Genomic DNA, 21,191 nt, shown 5'->3' with positions numbered 1-21,191 from the left:
TCAGTATTTTCCAGAGAGCACTGTAATTATTCACTTCCCAATTGCTTTGTTAATTACTGTTCTTTACAGAAAAAATCACATACGAATTGAAAAGTCGTCGGTGTTATTTGGCGGGTTTCTGAAAATTTTTGGGTAAATTGAAAATTTAAATTAAATATTACAGATAGAATCACCAACATATTAAAAAGTCGTTGGTGATATTTGACAGTTTCTGAAATTTCTTGATTAAATTAAAAATTTAAATTAAATATTACAAATAGAATCACTGACAGAATGGTTAGAAATATTAATATTTAATTATTTGTCGGTAAAACCATCGGTAAAATGCCTCAATAAATAAAATCCCTCATTTCACAACAGATGAGCCTATTCTTCTTTTTCTTTTTCTTCTTTTTCTCCTTCTTCACTTTATATAAAAAACATCAACATCCCTTTATTTCTTTCTCTTCTCTTCTCCTCCACTCTCGGGTATGTCTTCTTCTCTTTTTTTCTTTTCTCTTCTCAGATTTTTTTAATTAACATACTTTATGAATTTTTTTCTCTTCTCAGCTTTACTCGCAACTACATTAAGGTAAGATTTTTCTTTTTTCTTTTTTTGTGTTTTTTTCATTATATTTGTTTTTTTATTTTTATTTTTTATGTTCTTAATAATTGTATGAATGTTGTTGTAGGATTTGTTTTTTCATATGAGATCAATGTTGTTGTTGTTTTATTTTTTTTGTGTTATTTATTTGTTGCAAATTTTTTGAGTTGATTTTCTTCCTTCTTTTTTTCCAAGCAACTCAATTCTGAGTATTATGGAGTATTGATTTATATTTAATTTAATTATTTTCTAGTTTTGTTAAATAGCTTTTTTTTCAAATATTTTTAAATAATCACTGATGAAATTACATACGGTATTTTTTTGGTTATATGACAATTTTCTTGAGGGAAATACCGATGAAATAAAACGAGATTGTTTTTGGCGTGTATTTTTCATCTGTAAAACCATCGGTTTTTATTTTTTTTATCGATAAAATTAGCGACAGATGGTGAAATTACCAATGAATGTTATTCCGATAGATGTATTCTGTCGATGAATTAGTCAATAAAATTTTTATGGATGGAATAGTAATTTTATGCCGACAGAAAATTTCTATTAAAAAACTGTTAAATATTATAATGTATCACTGTATACAAATGAAAACATAATTGTGGCAAATGCAGTGCTAAGCACTACCATTATCATTCCAAATCTGAGCGGCTATTTTCAACCAAATTGTAGCAATCACTATCTTGTAAAAATGGTTCAAACTTTCATTAAAAGGCAATAATGATTTCAAAGAACTGTACAAGTAAAGTGGAAGCTACACATGGGAAAGAAATGACATCAAAATCTTTTCATGACATGACAGCGAAGTGAAGACAATGCACAGTTCATTTTCCTCTCAATCAATGAGAAGACAATGAAAGAAACTCACCTACACGAGGACAAACATTTGTCCCAAACTCAAGCTACAAATACTTTTTCAAGTAGCATGGATCGGTCGGATGTGAAGACAATGCACAGTTCATTGTCCTCTCAATTAATTAGAAGACAATGAAATAAATTCACCTACACCAGGACAAACAATATTCGTCCCAAGCTCAAGCTAGCTACAAATACCCCACACTCTCACTACTCGTAACTGGTGAGCCTCTCAATTGATCAAATACACTTAACTTCTGTAATAAAAAAAGGCTTAAAACAATAGTAATAAGAGGCAAGTGAGACCAAATTCTTTTTTCATAAATCGTGAAAGATATAGTGGACATGGAGGGGAGAGAAGAAGATGCGAGGGTGGGTCAAAATAGGTATAGAGAGAGGCAACCCATAGGAACAGCTGCTCAAACCCAAGATGTCAGGGACTATACAGAGCCACCTCCAGCACCACTTCTTGAGCCTGGGGAATTGTCATTATGGTCATTTTACAGGGCAGGCATTGCCGAATTTGTTGCCACTTTTTTGTTCCTTTACATCACAGTTCTAACTTCTAACTGTAATGGGGGCGGGAAAATCCCGCACCAAGTGTCCCACGGTTGGAATTCAGGGCATTGCTTGGTCTTTTGGTGGGATGATTTTTGCTCTTGTCTATCGCACTGCTGGCATTTCAGGTACTGCTCTTCTAACCAAAGTTGTTATCTGATAAGTTATGAATAACATGATGATATTTAATCATCAATGTGGTTGGGAACAGTTCATATGTTGTGGTGATATAGGTATAAGGTTTAGGATTTAGGGTTATATTATTTTTTATAAATTTAAACTTGTATAAATATTTATTTTTATAAAAAGTGTTAGTTTCTCAATTATTTTTTTTGTTAGTGTGCTAAATAAAAAAAAAAATCCTAATTATTATCCTCCACATCAGCCAATTTTATCATTAACCATCAATTCCAATTATTATACTCTTTGAAGACCCAAATTCTAAAAACTTGAGCGCTATATGCAATGGCACTCAGCAGACTCTAAAAAGCCACATATTCAAAACTATAGGTTATAGCAAGAACTCGTACAAAATTGATTGATGGCCAGCTAGATATGTAATGAATGGCACCTTTTACTTCGAAGGCAAAGCTACCTAGCTAAATAGGGCCAGCCCTAAATCTGTAATGGAAAAAAACACTCCGAGAATGGCTACTTTCGTTAGGGATTCTGGATGAAGTAGTACAGTTTGTAAGAGTAAGAAATTGCTGTAAAAGTATATGCATTGCTGTAAAAGTACCACAATTTCTATTCCCTAATAAAGTGTAAGGTTTCCCTCACACAATGAGAAATGTTTCAAGTATGAACATGTACAAAAAGAAATATGATTTTGCTAATTCCTGAGTTTGTTTTTTAAAAATTATTAGTTTGAGTCCTATAAATTTTATAATTAATTTTAGAATTCATAAAATTAGTTAATATATATACAAGTTAACCCGAATATCTATATTAATAAAATAAAAAAAACATGATTTTGGCATATGCATTGCTAAGCACTGCCATTATCATTCCAAATATGAGTGGCTATTTTTCAACCAGATTTTGGCAATCACCATCTTGGAAAAATAGTTCGAACTTACATTAAAAGGAAAGAATGGGTTCAAGTTGTTCAAGTGAAGTGATGTGAAAGAAATAACATCAAAATCTTCTTATGATATCACAGCAGCAGAAACTACTTTTTCAAGGAGCGAGTGTGTGTCGGTAACAAGTGAAGACAATGCACAGTTCATTTTCCTCTCAATCAATGAGAAGACAGTGAAATAAATCTAACTACACCAGGACGAACATCTGTCCCAAAAACAATAGATTTGGTATGTAATTTATTGTTTTCATTTAATTTTTGAATGGTTTATATGGTAAGTATGCTTCTTTTTTTTAATGTTCAATATGTAATTATTAATTTCGATAAAAAGGAAGTAAAATAAATGATTTAGGTTGATTTAATCTAAAAATAAAATTAGTAAAATTCATTAAGCCTTTTAACAATAGCTTGGAATACTTAATTATTTTTCTCTCTTAAAGTTTTCATCACTTAATAAAAAATTGCTTTTCAATCATAATTCGGAATTAATTAGAGGTTTTTGCTAATTAATTTAATCTTTCTCGATCTTCATTGCTTAAAGGAATTTAAGAATTTTCTGGAATTAAAAAATAATTATTTTGCTTCGATGAACAACCTAATTCGTTGAATGAACAATCTCTTTGAATCGAGCATATAAACATTCAATTATCCTTTATATTTTATTTTCAGAAGTTTAATTTTCTTTAATTTCCTTATTAATCCACAATCTTTATTTCAGTTTTTTATAAGAAGAATTAAAATAGTTTCCCTTGGTTCAACCTGGCTTTCACTATAGTGCTATAAAAAATCAAGTTTTTAAAAAGAGAGAAAAGTTAGAATTAATTTTGGTGGTTTCAACAACAACCAAAGTACTGGTGGTAGTTTAAATTTACTATGTTTGAGTTTTGAAAGAAAGATCAAGTATTATAAGAGGTATTTCATCAATGGATATGTCTTTCATACTCAATGAGTTTGTGTTATATGATCAACTTCTAAAGAGTTAGAAGTTGATTATTATGAAAAATTAAAAGAGGTGATTGAACTGCAATATCATACTAAGTAATATGGATATGAGCGCTATTGGTTCTTCTAGCAACGCTTTTGAGGACCATGAGTTGCTAGGTGCCAATTATGATCAGGCACTTAAGGCACATGCACCCTTTCTCGACATATGCTCGTCAAGTGCGATGCCGCCTTGCATAAAGAGTGTGCCTTATAAGCAGGATGTATACAATGAGAAATACATTACTTAGTGGAAACCCAACCACAATATGAAGGTTTTTTTTTCCTTTCTTGCATGATTAAAAAATAAACAATAGATAATTTTTGAATAATTAATTTTAATGATCGGATGAAATTTGAAGTTTATAGATATGGAGGCTTCTCGCACAATAACATCAATGAGGAAATCATGAATGAAAGTGCCTTTGTTTCAGTGGAATCATGTTTTCACAAATCCTAAATAGAAGTCTATGATTGATGCTTGGTTTAGAAAATTCAAGTTTAGTATATATATTAACAATTTTTTTTTTATTTTAATTTGATTAGTTTTTTAATTTTTATGAACTAACTATTTTATAAAATTAACGTGCAAGGAAGGAAAACTTTTACTGGGAGGAGGCTGATAATGTTATTTGCTAGGAGGGTGTGAGAAGATCACAATGCCATTAGGTAAGATTAAATTCAAAATGTTATAATTTTTTTAAATGTTCAAATTTTATTTTTCATTATCTTAACCAATAATTTACTACTACCGTATAGGTTGCGTGATTTCTAATATGAGGTGAAAAACAAATCAGAGAAATATTCAAAAGAAAGAGGTCTTCCATGTTGGGAAGACGTTGTTGTGCAAAGGGATTTCAAACCTTTATATGTCTCAGAGGCTATATAGAATGCTTATATCCATTACATTATTTTTTAGCATTTCATGTGGCGATTATAGTAAGATGCAAAGAACCGAACAAGGAGATTCATGGTTCAATTACCACGCACATCAGCAGATCCATTATATTCATTTTGTATGTGAAGCGGATTGTAAAATTCTATTTTATTGCTTTTTTTAAAAAAATTATTGTGTTATATAAAAATGTTTAACTTACAATAACTTTCTTTTGCAGGCTACTTCTCTTGGACATGATTCAAGATCAATTGAGCTTTTTGTTGAAATTCACATGCGAAATGAGGATAGTAAAAAAGCAGTGCAGCGACTCATTGATAGCCAAGCTAAGAAGTTCATGGAAAGTTGGATTTCAACAATTGTTTTCTTAAGTTATTATTTTTTTAAAAAAATTTGCTGATTGTTTTTCCTTGGGAAATATTAACACCCGATTATAAGAGATACAAAGACGATCTTTCAATCCATTCAGAACTCGATCCATATTTGTAGTTGGAGGCTAGATCATTCGGTAGGCCCAATATAAATTAGATTTATGGTATCTCAAACACTACAAGTGATGATATGCGGATGAGCCATAGTGTATCGACCATTGATTCCTCGCAATCAGGTTTGAGCACCTAATCTCCGGCTGTCCAAGCGATTGTACGACCTTGCTTAGTGTTGAGATGACCCAACTTAGATCCAAGACTACTTAACTTAGGTGATTCTATAAGGAGCTATTGTCAAATGTCGGTGGTACATGAGGTCTACCTTGTTGCCCACTTGGTATTGATGAAGATCAGCCTTCGCCTCCTCCTCCTTCTCATTCAGCTTCTGTCCTATAAAAAAATTGTATTTAATAATATTTTTAAAATTTATAATAAAAACATGGTTTTTTATTTTAGTTTTATTTCTTTTAATTGTTTTATGTTTTGTTTATTTCATTTCTTAAAAAAAAAATATTAAATACAATATTGAAGGAATTACAAACAAAATAATAATTACAAATGAAATTACTGACATAAAAAGTCCCTTGAAAAGTTTCAGAAAGTGTGAAAACAATTATATGACTTTGCAATTGACAATTGCAGATAGAATCACCGATAGACTAAATCCTTTGAAAAGTTCTAGAGAATAGAAAAAAAATACAAGACTTTGCCACTAACAATTACAAATGGAATTACTAACGAACTAAGTCCCTTTGAATGTTTCAGAGAGTTGAAAAAAAATATTGGACTTGCCACTAACACTATGTGAATCTCAACAGGTTAATTATGTTGGTAATATGAATTCAATCACTGATGGAATTACAAATGGTTTTTTCTGTCGGTGATATGCTATAATCGTTAATGAAATTACTGACGGAATGGTGCCGATAATTTTTTTTATTTGGCGTGTTTTTTCTGTTTATAAATCCATCGATGATTATATTACTGAAGGAATGACAAACAAAATAAAAATTACCGATAATATATTTTTCGATGACCAGTCCATGATCTTGTTGGTAGATGTTTTTTCAACATAATCAATGTTTAAGTATCAATAAAATATTCCATCGATATTATGCAATATTCTAGTTGTAGATGCTTTTATATGTGCAGGCACTAACATTGTTTTTAGTATGCCAATAAATTTTATAACGATGAAGCTATAATTAACAATATTTACAGTATTAGAAAAAGAAAATAAACACGAGGAACTTAGACTTTAAAACATTATTTTTATGTTAATGATGAAGATATTTTATTTATACTTCTTTTATATTAAGAAATTTACTTTCTTAATATATTTGGCATTTTCTTAATATATGTGTGTGTATTATATGCACAGTATAAGATTTGAAATGTATCGTTCCAATAAAAAGAAAAAAAAACGTCAATCAAAATAAAATTGACAACCTTTATACCTCAACCTCTCTCCTTCATTTGCAACATTTCCACCTCACTTGTTGTTGCACCAATTTCAAGCACTTCATATACATCAATCACTCAAGAGTTGAGTATGAAACATTCGTTTCACCATAAGACTTAAACTGGCCTTCTCGAAAATGACAAAATTATAGACCATAAATATAATATTAGAAACATCAAACCTAACAAAAACTCTGAAAAGTCTATAATAGAAGATACAACCAATGATTTCTCTATCAATGAGATTGAGATTAACTAAATCTATAAAAGTAGATAAATCATTCTACACCCTAACTTAGTTTACTATTCATCGCTATAATGAAATTCCTATTTTATCATTGGAAGAAAAATTAAGATGCATTAATTGGTGTTAGGGCATGACTCATTGGTCATTAAAGAATTATCCTGGGGTATATATGTTTTTTCTAAATTCTTGAAATGGTAAAATCACTAAATTACCCCTAAGTCGATAAAATTTAAAGTTGTTGACCAAGAGTGTTTTTTTCTTTTTGCTTTTTAAACATGTCGTTGTCCACACTCTAACGCCTTTTGAAGGACAAGTGCGGTGCTTTCTAGTGACCTAACCTTTATTTTTTTTTGTTAAAATTATTTTTCTTTTCAATTTAATCATTTAATTGAAAATTTTTTGTTGCCTTCTAATTTATTTTTTATTTCAATTTTCACCCCTATTCTTTTAATTGTTGTTTTTTTATTTCACATCCTTTTATGTAATTGATTTTTTTTCCTGATTTCATCATTTTACATTTGATTTACTAGGGATTGGGGTTCATGATTTTTCCAAGTATGGTACTTCCAATTTAATAACCCAAGTCATGTATTTGAAAAGTCAATACAAGTCTACATCTTTTTTTTTGGCTTATTTTCTTTATCGATTTCATCGTTCGACAATAGTTTTTTTAAAAAACAATATTGATTTTGTGGTTTTCTTCGATTTTTTTTATCAAGTTATTCTAATCTAATGACCTAGGCGATGGGTTTTACCTTTTAACCTAGATTGACTCGCCCCTTATTACCTATGTTATATATCTATCATGCTACCTCGAGCCTATTGCTTTTGTTCCTTTTTATCTAGTTTCGTACTTCTAAAGGTTTTCTTCTAAGTTATCATGATCTTTTTGTTTAAAATATTTTTGATTGTTTACTATCATTGTCTATTTTTTTCGTCTAATTAAAATAAAACCAACTTATTAAACTCGATCAAGGCTATAACCTTTGTCATTTTTTTTTCATATTTCTTTGAAACATACTTATGGAACCTATACTATCTTTGTTTTTTTCTTATTTTTTATTCTAATTTTGATTTTGATTTTATTTAATACGTTCTTTTAATATTTTCTTAAATAATTTTTTATTTATATTTCAATTAATACCACTCTTCTATGATTTTTTTTATTATGCTTATTTAGCCTTTTTTAATGGAGTTTTTTTTAATTTTTTTTATATGTTTTTTAATTTTGAAGATATTATTTTGATTCATTTATGATTTTTTTAATGTTTTATATAGATGAACCTTATTTTTTTAAATAAAAATATTTATTTTTAGATATATTTCTAATATGTACAGTCTTGCATAATATTTTTTTGTCATTTTATTTTATTCTATCAATTTCATGTGTGTGTATTTTTATTATATTTTGATTGAATAAAAAATTTATTTGAATAAAAAAATTCAATAAACACAACTAGATAAATATTACATTTTGTGAAACCAAATATCTTGATCTAATTTTATTTTGTAAATTAAATATACAGTTTCTTGTTTTTTCTAATTTTATTTTTAGTTATCATTAATGATTTATATATTTATTGACATAGATGATTCTTAATTTATTTAATTAGATAACTACATTAACTTTTCAATTTACATTTATAAATTTTATATGTTAGAAAACACATAGGAAAAACTGTATATTCAATTTGTTTTTTTTAAAAATAATAATATACAACTTGCGGCATAGCGTGAGGCGAATAACTGGTAAGACTAAATTAAAATGAACCGATTTCTGTCGCTTACCTTTTCTTCTATTCTGGTCCTTTCTGGTTGCAGTTGTCCTAGTCTTTCTTATGCATCTTGTGCTACCCAGTAATTCTGCAATTTTTCTAGTTGCAGTCTGGTTTTGTTTTTGTTTTTCGATATTTTGGTTAGGTAGCCTTTTCCCTTTTCTGGCGCTGTAAGACTTTTTGCTTTTTAGTTATCATATGTCGTGTTTAGTGCATTTTTAACTCATATACCTAATCAATGTGTTGGGTAATAGGAGAAGCAAACGGGCTATTTAGTTGAGAATATTATGAGAGAAAGGCAAGTGCCTTCCTTCGACGAATCTTAGGCATTCATATTTAGAATGTGACCTTCATAGCTAACCAAACTTGAACTTAACAATCTTGTGTAAAGTATTAATATGAATTACGTGACAAGTTCTTCTACTCACAGGACGACATTTATAGTTATGTACAGTACCATCCAAATGATATTATCGTGCTCCTGTAGGCTGTAGCTCGACCCAACACGAGTCATGCCGAGGAGTATTTCATGGACTTTCTTATATATTGTCGTCTAGTTATGATCAAGTAGTGTTTCTTTTTCTTTAAGCTATTCCCATGTTCTTTGTAATCTGGTGACTGAACTTGACTAATGTCCATGATTTCTTGGAAGCGTTTTTCTTTATTTGCAAGAATTAGACTTGAAAGGTCCCGAGTCTTCTTATTATAAATAAAAACAGATATTGAAGTCTCCAAATCTTTTTTTTTTCAATTATCAGGTGAGTAAAAAAACTGAAAAACAGATTAAACCAAGAAAATAAAAAAAACATTAACAAAAAAATTCAAATCATGAAAAAAAATCAATTAGATTAATTAGAATATTTTAAAAAATTACCAGTTCGATTCAGTTTCGGTTTTATAAGGATAAAACCGGTAAATTATAACCGAACCGAACCGGTTCAGTTTTTTTAAAAAATACTATAAATAAATAAAAAGTTTTCTAATAGAGTATTATTTCTTTTCTAACCTAATAACCTTGGCAGGCAGCAACCGCCCACCTCAGTCCACAGAATCATAAACAATTCTTCTTCTTCTTTCTTCAATCAATATTGTCAAATCTTCATCAAGTCATCACTCATCATCAACATCAACCACCCAAGCTTCCACAAGTAATATGCCAAACCCAACCTTTCAATTTACATCTTCTATTCTAGCATCCCAGTTAGTATCGTTTTTTTCATTGTGTGGGTTGGACTTGATATAAATAATTTATTTATGATTATATATTGTACATGTAGATTTCTCTCTCTGTTTATAAAGATCTACATAAATTCTTAACAATTTTTTTAATTTAACTTCTGCATAAGTTCTTTAGAAAACTTGTTAGAATTCCACAATGCCGGGAAGGCCCACCACTACCAGCAGGGAGCATTGTTTGTTTTATTTACCTATTTCTTGATTTTATCACAAAAAGCTCCAAATGCATATAAAAATCCAGTTTTGTTTTTTCTGATCTTGACATTAAAAAACCAAACCGAAACTGGTAGGTTGGAATAAATTTTGGTATAATTTTTTTTAAAAAACAATTTTATATGATTACTTTTATAGATAAAAACCGATCTGAATAAAAAATAATCATCCATGAACCTCGTTACTCCCATATAGCGGCAGACCACGTCATAGCTAAGCCTACAAGGGCCATGCCACCCCAAAGTTTGACATTGTTTAGTCCTAAAATTCTTTAACATTTCAAAACATGAGCTTGAATTTGAGGATTATTTCGCCTAGGAAAAAGAAAACAGTATTCGATTTCTAAATTTCTAACTCTGCCCATGCATATATACCCGTGGAATCAGAAGTTCGTTGTGGTAGTGATATATACTATTGCTCAACTAATTATCAACTTTTCATAAAGAAGCACCTAGTCTGTATTATCTACTACTCTTATCCATTTGCACATCAATTGTCATATATATACAATGCTATCAGCTAGCATACGATCTTGTCCCATTTGGTGTGTCGTTTTAATTAGGTTACTTAATCTCATTGAGTGAGATTTTTAATATTTTTATTTTTTTGAAAGGGATTAAAGCTTAAAAATAAAATGTGACAAATACTTTATTTCACGAAAAGTAAACAATGCGGTTGCATAGGCTAACGTGAGTCGTTAGCAGAGACTTAATTGATATGGAAGAATTAATGGAGAGGGCAAAAGAATTCCTAATCTCAACTACATAATCCACAGTTAATGCAATTAATTAAGGCTTCGCATTTTTTCTATCTTGTGGTTTTGATTGCTTCCAAGTTAACTGTTTCTTATTAAACAAGAGAGAATTTTTGGTTGATGTCAATATCTACCCGTTAGAAAATTTGGCAAGAAGAAGAAGGTGGTTCTTGAAGTTGTTGGTACGTAGAAGCTTGAAGAGGAACGTCAACAGGATAAAAAGGAGATGAATATTTTTTTTGTTCAATTTATTCTCTAAGTTATAAATAACCGAGGCTTCATGCATGATAGAGCCCATAGCTCATGATGAACTAATTAAATTCACCAAATATTTTCTACTATATTTTTTTTTGTAAAACCAAGGGAGTGATTATTTGAATTATCCCGTCAAATTAAAAAACTTGAGCACCTAGATCCAATATTATTAATAAGTCTAAGTGTGAGGTGTTATAATTTGGGTATCCAACACTATATATATATATATAATTTCCCATGGGTAAGTCTTAATAATATTAATATTAAACTAACAATTAAGCAAATTATAAAGGTTCAATGTACGCTTGGTAATATTAAACATTAATGTATGCTTGGGCTTGGTAATATCTGCCACGAATAGGTGATATTTCGTCAACCATACCCTTTTCAACTTTATTATTGCCGTCTCCCCAACGAAACGTAGAGTAATCGATCGACTATAAATAACAAATTAAGTAGCAGCACGAAAAAGAAAAGATATATGGCTACTGAAATTAATACACTTTCTTCTTCATTATTTCATTTAAATTGAATGCTTTAAAATTGGTATCATTATTTTACAGATGCTGACATTCTGGACTAACTAGAGATATACTCTATACAGTAATAAACTATATTGCAAAGAAGAAGAAGAAGAAGAAGAAGAAGAAACAGAGGGGAGGAAGAGTGTTAAAGCTGACTTGCTTCTTAAAAAACGTATTTAAAAAAAATTAAATTAAATTTTATTTTGTTTTTTTATTTTAAATTAATATTTTTAAATTATTTTAACAGGTTGAATTAAAAAAAAAAAACTTAGATGAGCTAGTTATGCGCTGAAGACATAAATATTTGCTAGTGCTGGTTTTAAACTTAGCCACATTAAAGAGAATTAAGCTGAGCTTTAATAAGGGAGCCATATGGCCGGCGTCCAAAAACTGAAAAGAAGTAGGCTAATTTAATGGCTTGTAGGTGCTAGTATCAACTGCCAACTACTCAGATCCCTCCTCACAACTGCCCTCATTTACGCGTCAAAAATTTGTCTTACAATTCTTAATAAAAATAAATATAATAGTATTGTATTAATTAGTTATAAATAATTCCTTAAAAATAAACTTAAAAAAAATAACCAATAAGATTTTATTAATTATTTTCATAACACCGTGATATTTCTCGTATCAATCCCTCTTTTATTTTGTTTTTCTTTTTTAGATAAAAAAAAATGAAACGTCTGGTCTAGTCTCCCAACAACATAATAGTTTCATGCTCTTCGCACAAACAATTAACTTGTCCAGGCAATCTTTCTCCTCTCTTCTTTTATATACCCTTCTCCTCTATCTCTCTCCCTCACTCTTCTTAACACGACATAACTTACAAAAAAAACACACACACACACAAACACACAATAAATTAACAGTCCCTTCTTCTCCCTCCCTCTCTCGCTCGCTCTCTCTCTCTCTACTCCTCTCTCATGGTAATGGGGGCTCATCGCCATTTTGAACCAATAGCAAAATGTAGCACAGAGGGACGATCAAATCAGACTGTGGCTGCCGACCTGGATGGAACACTTCTTGTATCAAGAAGTGCTTTTCCATACTTCTTGCTTGTTGCTATTGAAGCTGGGAGTCTCTTAAGAGGACTAATTCTCTTAGCATCAGTCCCATTTGTATACTTTACGTACTTATTTATATCAGAGGCAATGGCAATCAAGACTTTCATCTTCATTGCCTTTGCGGGACTTAAAATAAGAGACATTGAGCTTGTTTCAAGGTCTGTCTTGCCAAAGTTTTATGCTGATGATGTTCATCCAGAAACTTGGAGGGTGTTCAATTCTTTTGGAAAAAGATACATTGTTACTGCTAATCCTAGGATTATGGTCGAGCCATTTGTCAAGACCTTTTTAGGGGCTGACAAGGTTCTTGGCACTGAATTAGAGGCTACAAAATCTGGAAGAGCAACTGGGTTTATCAAGAAACCTGGAGTTCTTGTTGGAGATCATAAAAGAGATGCTCTCTTAAAAGAGTTTGGCACAAATTTGCCTGATTTAGGCCTGGGAGACCGCGAAACTGACCATGACTTCATGTCCATTTGCAAGGTTAGATCTCCGTATTATTTGAACTGTAAAATTACTTCTCTCTTCTTTACTTGCCCCTCATTCTGTCTAAGTAAATTATTCAATTTTTTGGTGAAAATATAGCGTGAAGGAATTCAATTTGTGTGTACGTTTATGCAATTTGGACAGAATATTAATAAGCAATTAATGTGACAGACATGCAATATTCGATCCAAATTGAACCAGTTGGTATTCAATTTGAACACAAGTCAATGAGCAAATGAAGTCAATGCCCCTTTGGCTTGCTCTTCAGTTCTGAGAACAATTTGAGCACTGTGTGCTGCGCTGTTTCTAGCTCAATATGGAGAGTACAGTTTATTATTGGTTTGGTGAGAATGTTTATGGCACTAGTGTTTTGTGCATGAACGTTTTCTCTGTCCATCAGTGTAGAGCTAACGGCTTCTATTCTTAGCCCTTAATCTTATTGCTTTTCCTCCTATTTTTTTTATTACTGCTCCAATCTAATAAATTTCAAATACCTAACCGATGAAGTACATATAGCATTCAGAGCATATACTATCAGAGCAATATCAACCATTCATTCTTCATGTCCAAACCACTCTTCTATTCAAGTCAACTTGTAATCCATGCACCTCATGTAAGAGCTATGATGAGTGAATTACACAGCACTAGCTATATTTTATTCCTCCTTGATTTGTGGTAGCGATGGATGTAGTGCCATTAACTTTAATGACTTCGCATGTATGGAAAAAAAATCGTTTTTAATCGTTTTAGATAGTCTCTCCAGTCGTTTTCAGAGTTAGATGAAGTGCAGTTAATTCAACGACATAAGTCGATCCCCATTCATTTAATTGAGATCATGATTAGTTTCCATAGCTTTCACTGGTTTGAACAATTAATTAGTAGCAAGCAGATTTGGCTCAGACGTGCATGTGAAACAGTACTGCTGAATTAGATATTAATTTATGATCAATTGCTGCCATGAATTTAATCTCGTTAAATTACTGCAGGAAGGATATATGGTGCCAGGAACCAAGTGTGAGCCTCTAGCAAGAAACAAGCTTCTAAGCCCTGTCATATTCCACGATGGCCGGTTAGTTCAAAGGCCTACTCCTTTGGCTGCCCTTTTGACCTTCTTATGGATGCCAATTGGTATTATTCTCTCCATACTTAGAGTCTACCTTAACATCCCTTTGCCCGAGAGACTTGCCTGGTACACTTATAAGCTACTAGGAATTAGAGTTATTGTCAAGGGTACCCCTCCACCCCCTCCAGGAAAAGGCTACAGTGGAGTCCTCTTTGTTTGCAATCATCGTACTGTCTTAGACCCAGTTGTCACTGCTGTTGCACTAGGAAGAAAAATTAGTTGTGTCACCTATAGCATAAGCAAGTTCACTGAAATTATTTCACCCATTAAAGCTGTTGCTTTATCAAGGGAGAGAGACAAAGATGCTGCTAACATTAAGCGACTGCTTGAAGAAGGTGACCTGGTCATTTGCCCTGAAGGAACCACATGTAGAGAGCCATTTCTCTTGAGATTTAGTGCTCTTTTTGCTGAGCTTACTGATAGGATTGTGCCAGTTGCTATCAATACAAAACAAAGTGTGTTTCATGGCACGACGGTTCGAGGGCACAAACTGTTGGACCCTTATTTTGTGTTCATGAATCCAATGCCAACATATGAGGTCACCTTCTTGAATCAGCTGCCCAAAGAGCTTACTTGCAAAGGAGGCAAATCAGCCATTGAAGTTGCAAATTACATACAAAGGGTGCTGGCTGGGACACTTGGATTTGAGTGCACTAACTTGACCAGGAAGGACAAGTATGCTAAGCTTGCAGGAACAGACGGCCGTGTTCTATCTAAGAAGGAAAATGCTTGAGGAAAATTCTCCAAAAAGCAAAAAAAGAAAATTCATCATTTAATTTCTCTACTGCTTTTTCATCATTTAATTTCTCTACTGGTTTTTTATATGTTTGAAACATTGTTATAACAATAAAAATTGATAATTGTTATTGTGATTAATTAGTATAAAACTGTTAACTTTAATGTTTGTTTTCTTTTTTGAGCATGTATACAAATATCAAATTACTGTAATGTAATGTTTATTCGGTTTTAATAAATATGGTTTTAATAAGGTATTTATATAATTAAAAAAACTAAATAGTAGAAAAAAATGTGTTTAAACAAACATTTTTTACTCACACCTTATTTTTCTCATAATTAAAAGAAGGGGAAAAGAAACCAAAATTAAAAATCCATGAACAACCACCTCCTACTCCTCTAAAAACTCAATTGCAGAATGTCTTTGCTGCCTTTCCATTAAATTGAGTTCATAGTCACACCTTGCAATGATTCTGGATAACAAACCCACATGCAGCACTTCATCTTAATAAAATCTAACAAACCTCAATCGAAGCCTTGCAATTCGATAGACTCTCTCCTTGAAGAGTTATTAGTACACAGATTATTGGAGGCCATACAAACGCCTAGAGTGCAATAATTAGCCCCCATACACTCACCACAATCCATTGTCAATTCCTTGACCAGAAGGGCACAATCTTCCTTACCGAAAAACTATTACAATAAAGCAACTTTAAACAACCTCGATGACTCTAGTAGTGCTGGAATTATAGCAACTAATTAAGCTTTAAATGACCCATATCCATTATCTAATTATTCTTAAAATCTAAATTACTAAATGCAATAAGAATATACTTTGACTCTTCAGAATTATCTTCAACACCATTAATCTTAGCGTTTTTCTCATTATTATCCAACTACAAGATTTAACAGTTTTACCGACGGAATTTTTCCATCAGTGTAAGACACATATTCCGTCGGTAATTAATTTACGAATGAAATCACCGACGAAAATGCTTCGTTGGTGAATCTTTTATCGGTAATTTTTGTCCATCGGTAAATCGTTGGTAATCAATAAATATTATTACCGACGGATTTACTGACGGAAAAGACGCGTTGGTAATAATATTTTTTTATTACCAACAGATTTACTGACGGAATTTCCGAGGGAAATTCCGTCGGTAATTATTTAAAAATATTTTAAAAAAAATTCATTTTATAAAATAATTAAATTAACATAAATCAACACTCTATAATATATACTCAAAATGCTTGGAAAAAAGAATAAGAAAATCAACTCAAACAAATTTGCAACAAATAAATAAAATGAAAAAATAAATTCAACTAAAAATTGATCTCATATGAAAAAAAATCTCATTATAACATTTATACAATTATTAAGAACAAAACAATTAAAAATAAAATAAAAAACAAATATAGTGAAAAAAATCATGAAAAAAGAAGAAAAAAGAAAAATCTTACCTTAATGTAGTTGCAAGTGAAGCTAAGGAGAGAAACAAAATTCGTAAAACATATTAATTAAAAAAAAACTAAGAGGATAAAAGAAGAAAGAAGAAGAAGACATACCCGAGCATGAAGGAAAATAGAAGGAGATGAGGAGAGAAAAGAAGAGAAAGAAATAGATATTGATGTTTTTTACATATAGTGAAGAAGAAGAAGAAGAAGAAGAAAAAGTAGAAGAAGAAGAAGAAGAATAAGAAATGAGTCTGTCTCTTGTGAAATAAGGGGATTCATGCTTTTTATTGGGGCGCGTTAGCGACAGATTCACCGACGGATAATTGAATATTAATATTTTTTAATTATTCCGTCGGTAATTCCATCGGTAATATTTAATTAAAATTTTTAATTTCGTTAAAAGTTTTCAGAAACCGCCAACATTTACCGATGATTTTTCAATTCGTCGGTGATTCCGTCTGTAATATTTAAATGAAAATTTTAAATTAATTGAATTTTTTCATAAAACCGCCAAATAACACCGACGACTTTTCAATCCGTCAGTGATTTTGTCTATAAAGAACAATAATTAACAGTGCAATTGGAAAGTGAACAGTTTTGGAGCTCTCTGGAATATACCGACAGAAAATTCCGTCGGTGATTCCCTTTGTAATTGACATGATGAACAATGTTCCCAGTTTACCAACGAATTTACCGATGGATTTTACCGGCGGAATAAATTCCGGCGGTAATTCCATTGGTAAAAATGGCACGTCATCATTTTGTTTTTGCTTTGTTTTAATTTTTTTCCCACGGTAATTCCCTCGGTATATACCGATGGAATATTTCCGTCGGTAAAATCCCTCAGAAATTTACTGACGAAAATATTCCCTCGGTATTTCCTTTTGTTTTATCGATTTTCTGGTAGTGATCCTTCTTCCAATTACTATGATAATCGTGATTACAATTTTGATTATTCTTCTTCCATTTAAGACAATCAACTTTAATGTGCCTTTTTTTCTTATAAAAAAATATAACAAATCCATATGCCATGATTGTGATCTACCATAACCACCATTGTTGCTCGAACCTCGCATCGTAGACCTATTTATTACTATAAACATGTTGAAAGTAAACTAGATTTTAGTTTTGAAAAATAAAGGAATCGGTCTACAGTTGAGAACCGGTTGACCGGTTCAGTCGGCAGAATACAATTCATTTTTAGACTAGAATTTTCTTGTATTAGTTTAATTCATTGATTATCTATGAATAAGCCTATAAAAAAAAGCTTGTAATTCAGAATTATTTTGAAGCACAAAAAAGAGAGAATAGTTAAGAGAGTTTAAAGAGAAACACTTAATAAAAGTATACCTCCCTCTCAATCTTCTTCTTGTTCTTGAGTATTTGACTTTGCATTACTGTTTTTGATCTTCTACCACATTAATACTTTCTCCAACAAGTGGTATCAGAGCTAAGTTTGATTATTTAACATGGCCAATCCAAACTTTCCACTTCAATGTCCTAGGTTGACAAAGAACAATTATGCAACTTTATATATTCAAGTAAAAGCTTGGTTGAGTTCTCAAGATATATGAGAGACGGTTGAAAAAGGCTTTGAAGAGCCAATAAATATAGCAACGTTGAATTTAGCCTAAAGAGAGGTTGTGCAAAAGGCACGAAAGAAGGATCAACAAGCACTTACAATCATTGACCAATATCTGGATGATGCCACTTTTTAAGATAGTGGCCAATACAACCACTACTAAGTAAACATGAGAAGTTGTGCAAGAATCAAACTAAGGAGCTGATATTGTGAGAAAGATACATCTACTAAAGCTACGTAGTGACTTTGAAAAGTTACATATGCATGCATCAGAGAATTTTTCAGAATACTTTGCAAGATTATTAGTCATATGCAATCAAATGAAGAGATATGGGGAGAAGATAAAATAGACACGTATGGTAGAGAAAACCTATGTTTGTTACAAAAAAAAGTTTCATTATGTGGTGGTCGTGATAGAGAAGTCGCAAAATATGGATGTTATTTCAATCCAAGGTCTTATAGCAAAAGTACAAGCCCATGAGAAAAGAGTCAATGAGATTCGAGAGTGTGGGTGCACATGCATTTTTTTCAAAGTAAGATAGTTCTAGATATTCACAAGGGGGTTGAGGATATGAACAAAGCAAAAAAAGAGGAGGAAAAGGCAAATTTAGAAGAGGAGGTCATGGTAGCCTTAATAGGTCAACTAGTAGACCACATAAAGTAAAACAGTCGATCGGTTACATTGACAATGGCAATCTAAAATCCAAGTTTGATAAATCAAAAGCTAAATGTTATAATTGTCCAAAGATAAGTCATTATGATAGGGATTGCTGGAGTCCAACCGAGAGAGTTGATAAGAATGCAAATCTAGTGATAGAAGAGAAGAAGGAAGCCATCCTATTACTAGTACATGATATGAGAATACAAGATAAAGAGAACATCTGACTTTTAGACAATGAAGCCAATAATCACATGTGTGGAGACTAAGATAATTTCATGGAGTTTGATGAAGCAATTAGAGATAATGTCATATTTACGGATCATTCAAAAGTTTTCATCAAAGGAAAATGTATGATTTTGATTAAATTAAAAGATGGAATTCATTGATTTATTGGTAATGTCTATTATATACCAACGGTAAAAAGCAACATATTGAGTTAATTTGGAACAATTACTGGAGAAGAGGTATGAGATTAAGATGAAAGATCATACTTTGACATTACTTGACACTAAAAGAGTTATGATTGCAAAGGTAGTCATGATAAACAATAGAATGTTCTTGCTAAATATAGAGATGGATATGTTTAAATGCATGTGTGAAGGATGAGATTGGGCTTTGGCATATGAGACTTGGGCATGCAAACTTTGATAGCTTGAAGATGATGGCACAAAAGAAGATGTTGAAGGTTCTACCATCCATTATACATTTAAATCAGCTGTGTGAAAGATGTTTAGTGGGCAAGCAATTATGCAAGAGCTTTTCGAATGAATCTATATTAAGAGCAAGTCAAAACCTATAAGAAATACATGTCAATGTTTGTGGATCTATCAAACCATGTTCGTTAGATAAAAATATGTATTTTCTATTTTTTATTGATGATTATAGTAGAAAAACTTGGGTATACTTTTTTTAAAAAACATCTAATGTGTTTAGTTGTTTTAAGAAGTTTAAAATATTATTTGAAAAAAAGGTTATTCTATAAAATCACTTAGGATGAATAGGAGTGAATTTTGTTATAATGATTTTAATGAGTTTTGTGAAGATCAGGGTAAAAATAGACTCTTAACAGTGGCTAGATCTCCATAACAAAATGGTATGGTAGAGAGAAAAAATAAAAGCTTCCTTTACATGGCAAAAAACATGCTTAAAACCAAGAAGATGCTTAAAGAGTTTTGGGCTGAAGTTGTAGATTGTGTTATCTATTTGTCAAATAGATGTCCTACTAAAGGCTTGAATGGCATGACTCCATAAGAAGCATGGCGTGGAAGAAAGCCAAGTGTCTCTCATTTGAAAGTTTTGGGGAGCATTGGCTATGTACATGTAGATGATCAAGTAAGGATCAGGCTGAATGACAAGAGCAAAAAGATAATCTTTGTGGGATATGATTAAAAGTCCAAATAACACAATCTTTACAACTCTAATGAAGAAAAGATGGTGATTAGTAGAGATGTTAAGTTCAAAGAAGAAGGAACATGAGATTGAAAGGTAGATGATGGTTGGAAATATAACTTCTTACCAATTCTTGAAGAAAAAAATGAAAGATATGAAGATCATTAAGAACTATACTTACACCTCTATAAACACTAATGAGCTCAATTTCTCTTCTTTTTTTTCAGTGGAAGCTGAAGTAGTGGCACTCCATTAAGAAAGATGAGGAATCTTGATGACTTATATGAGATAACTAATTCAATTGATGATGATGTAATACTATATTGTCATCTTGAAGAAGTAATAAAGGATGCAAAATGAAAATTTGTTATTGATGAGGAGATTGCATCAATTGAGAAGGATGACACATGAAGATTGGTTCCTAAACCAAATGGAAAGAAGTCAATAGGTGTCAAGTCGATCTACAAAGATAATAAGAATGTCAAAGAAAAGGTAGAGAGATACAAGGCAAGGTTAATGAAAAAAAGCTATAGTCAAAAGCATTGGATTGACTATGATAAGATTTTTGCTCATGTTGCTAGATTGGAGACAATTCAATTAATCATTGTCACCGCTACTCAACATAGATAGAGAATCTATCAAATTGATGTTAAATCATCATTTCTTAATTGTTTTCTTGAGGAGAATGTCTATATTGAATAACCTATAATTTATGAAGTGAAGGGACATAAAGACAAGGTATTAAAATTAAACGAAGTCTTGTATGAATTGAAGTAAGCCCCAAGGACTTGGTATAGTCACATTTATGATTATTTCTTAAAGAATTGATTTGTTAAATGTC

At 31.3% G+C, this 21,191-nt stretch overlaps 1 protein-coding gene and 1 long non-coding RNA gene across 2 annotated transcripts; both read left to right on the top strand.

Annotated features, from left to right (window-relative positions):
- The first annotated feature begins 1,636 nt into the window (after window positions 1-1,636).
- Window positions 1,637-5,845, top strand: LOC112327970 (uncharacterized). The gene is made up of 5 exons (XR_002982500.2): window positions 1,637-2,133; window positions 3,168-3,315; window positions 4,665-4,736; window positions 4,827-5,083; window positions 5,183-5,845. It is a non-coding gene; the product is annotated as an uncharacterized LOC112327970 (long non-coding RNA).
- Window positions 5,846-12,590: 6,745 nt separating this feature from the next.
- Window positions 12,591-15,404, top strand: LOC7468048 (glycerol-3-phosphate 2-O-acyltransferase 6). Its single transcript, XM_002309088.4, has 2 exons — window positions 12,591-13,402; window positions 14,392-15,404. Exons 1-2 carry the CDS (start codon window positions 12,779-12,781, stop codon window positions 15,259-15,261), a joined length of 1,494 nt encoding a protein of 497 aa, XP_002309124.2. The 5' UTR covers window positions 12,591-12,778; the 3' UTR covers window positions 15,262-15,404.
- Window positions 15,405-21,191: the final 5,787 nt, after the last annotated feature.

Source organism: Populus trichocarpa, chromosome 6 (assembly GCF_000002775.5).
Source record: "Populus trichocarpa isolate Nisqually-1 chromosome 6, P.trichocarpa_v4.1, whole genome shotgun sequence".
Lineage (NCBI taxonomy): Eukaryota > Viridiplantae > Streptophyta > Magnoliopsida > Malpighiales > Salicaceae > Populus > Populus trichocarpa.
This window is presented reverse-complemented; position numbering and strand designations above follow the sequence as displayed.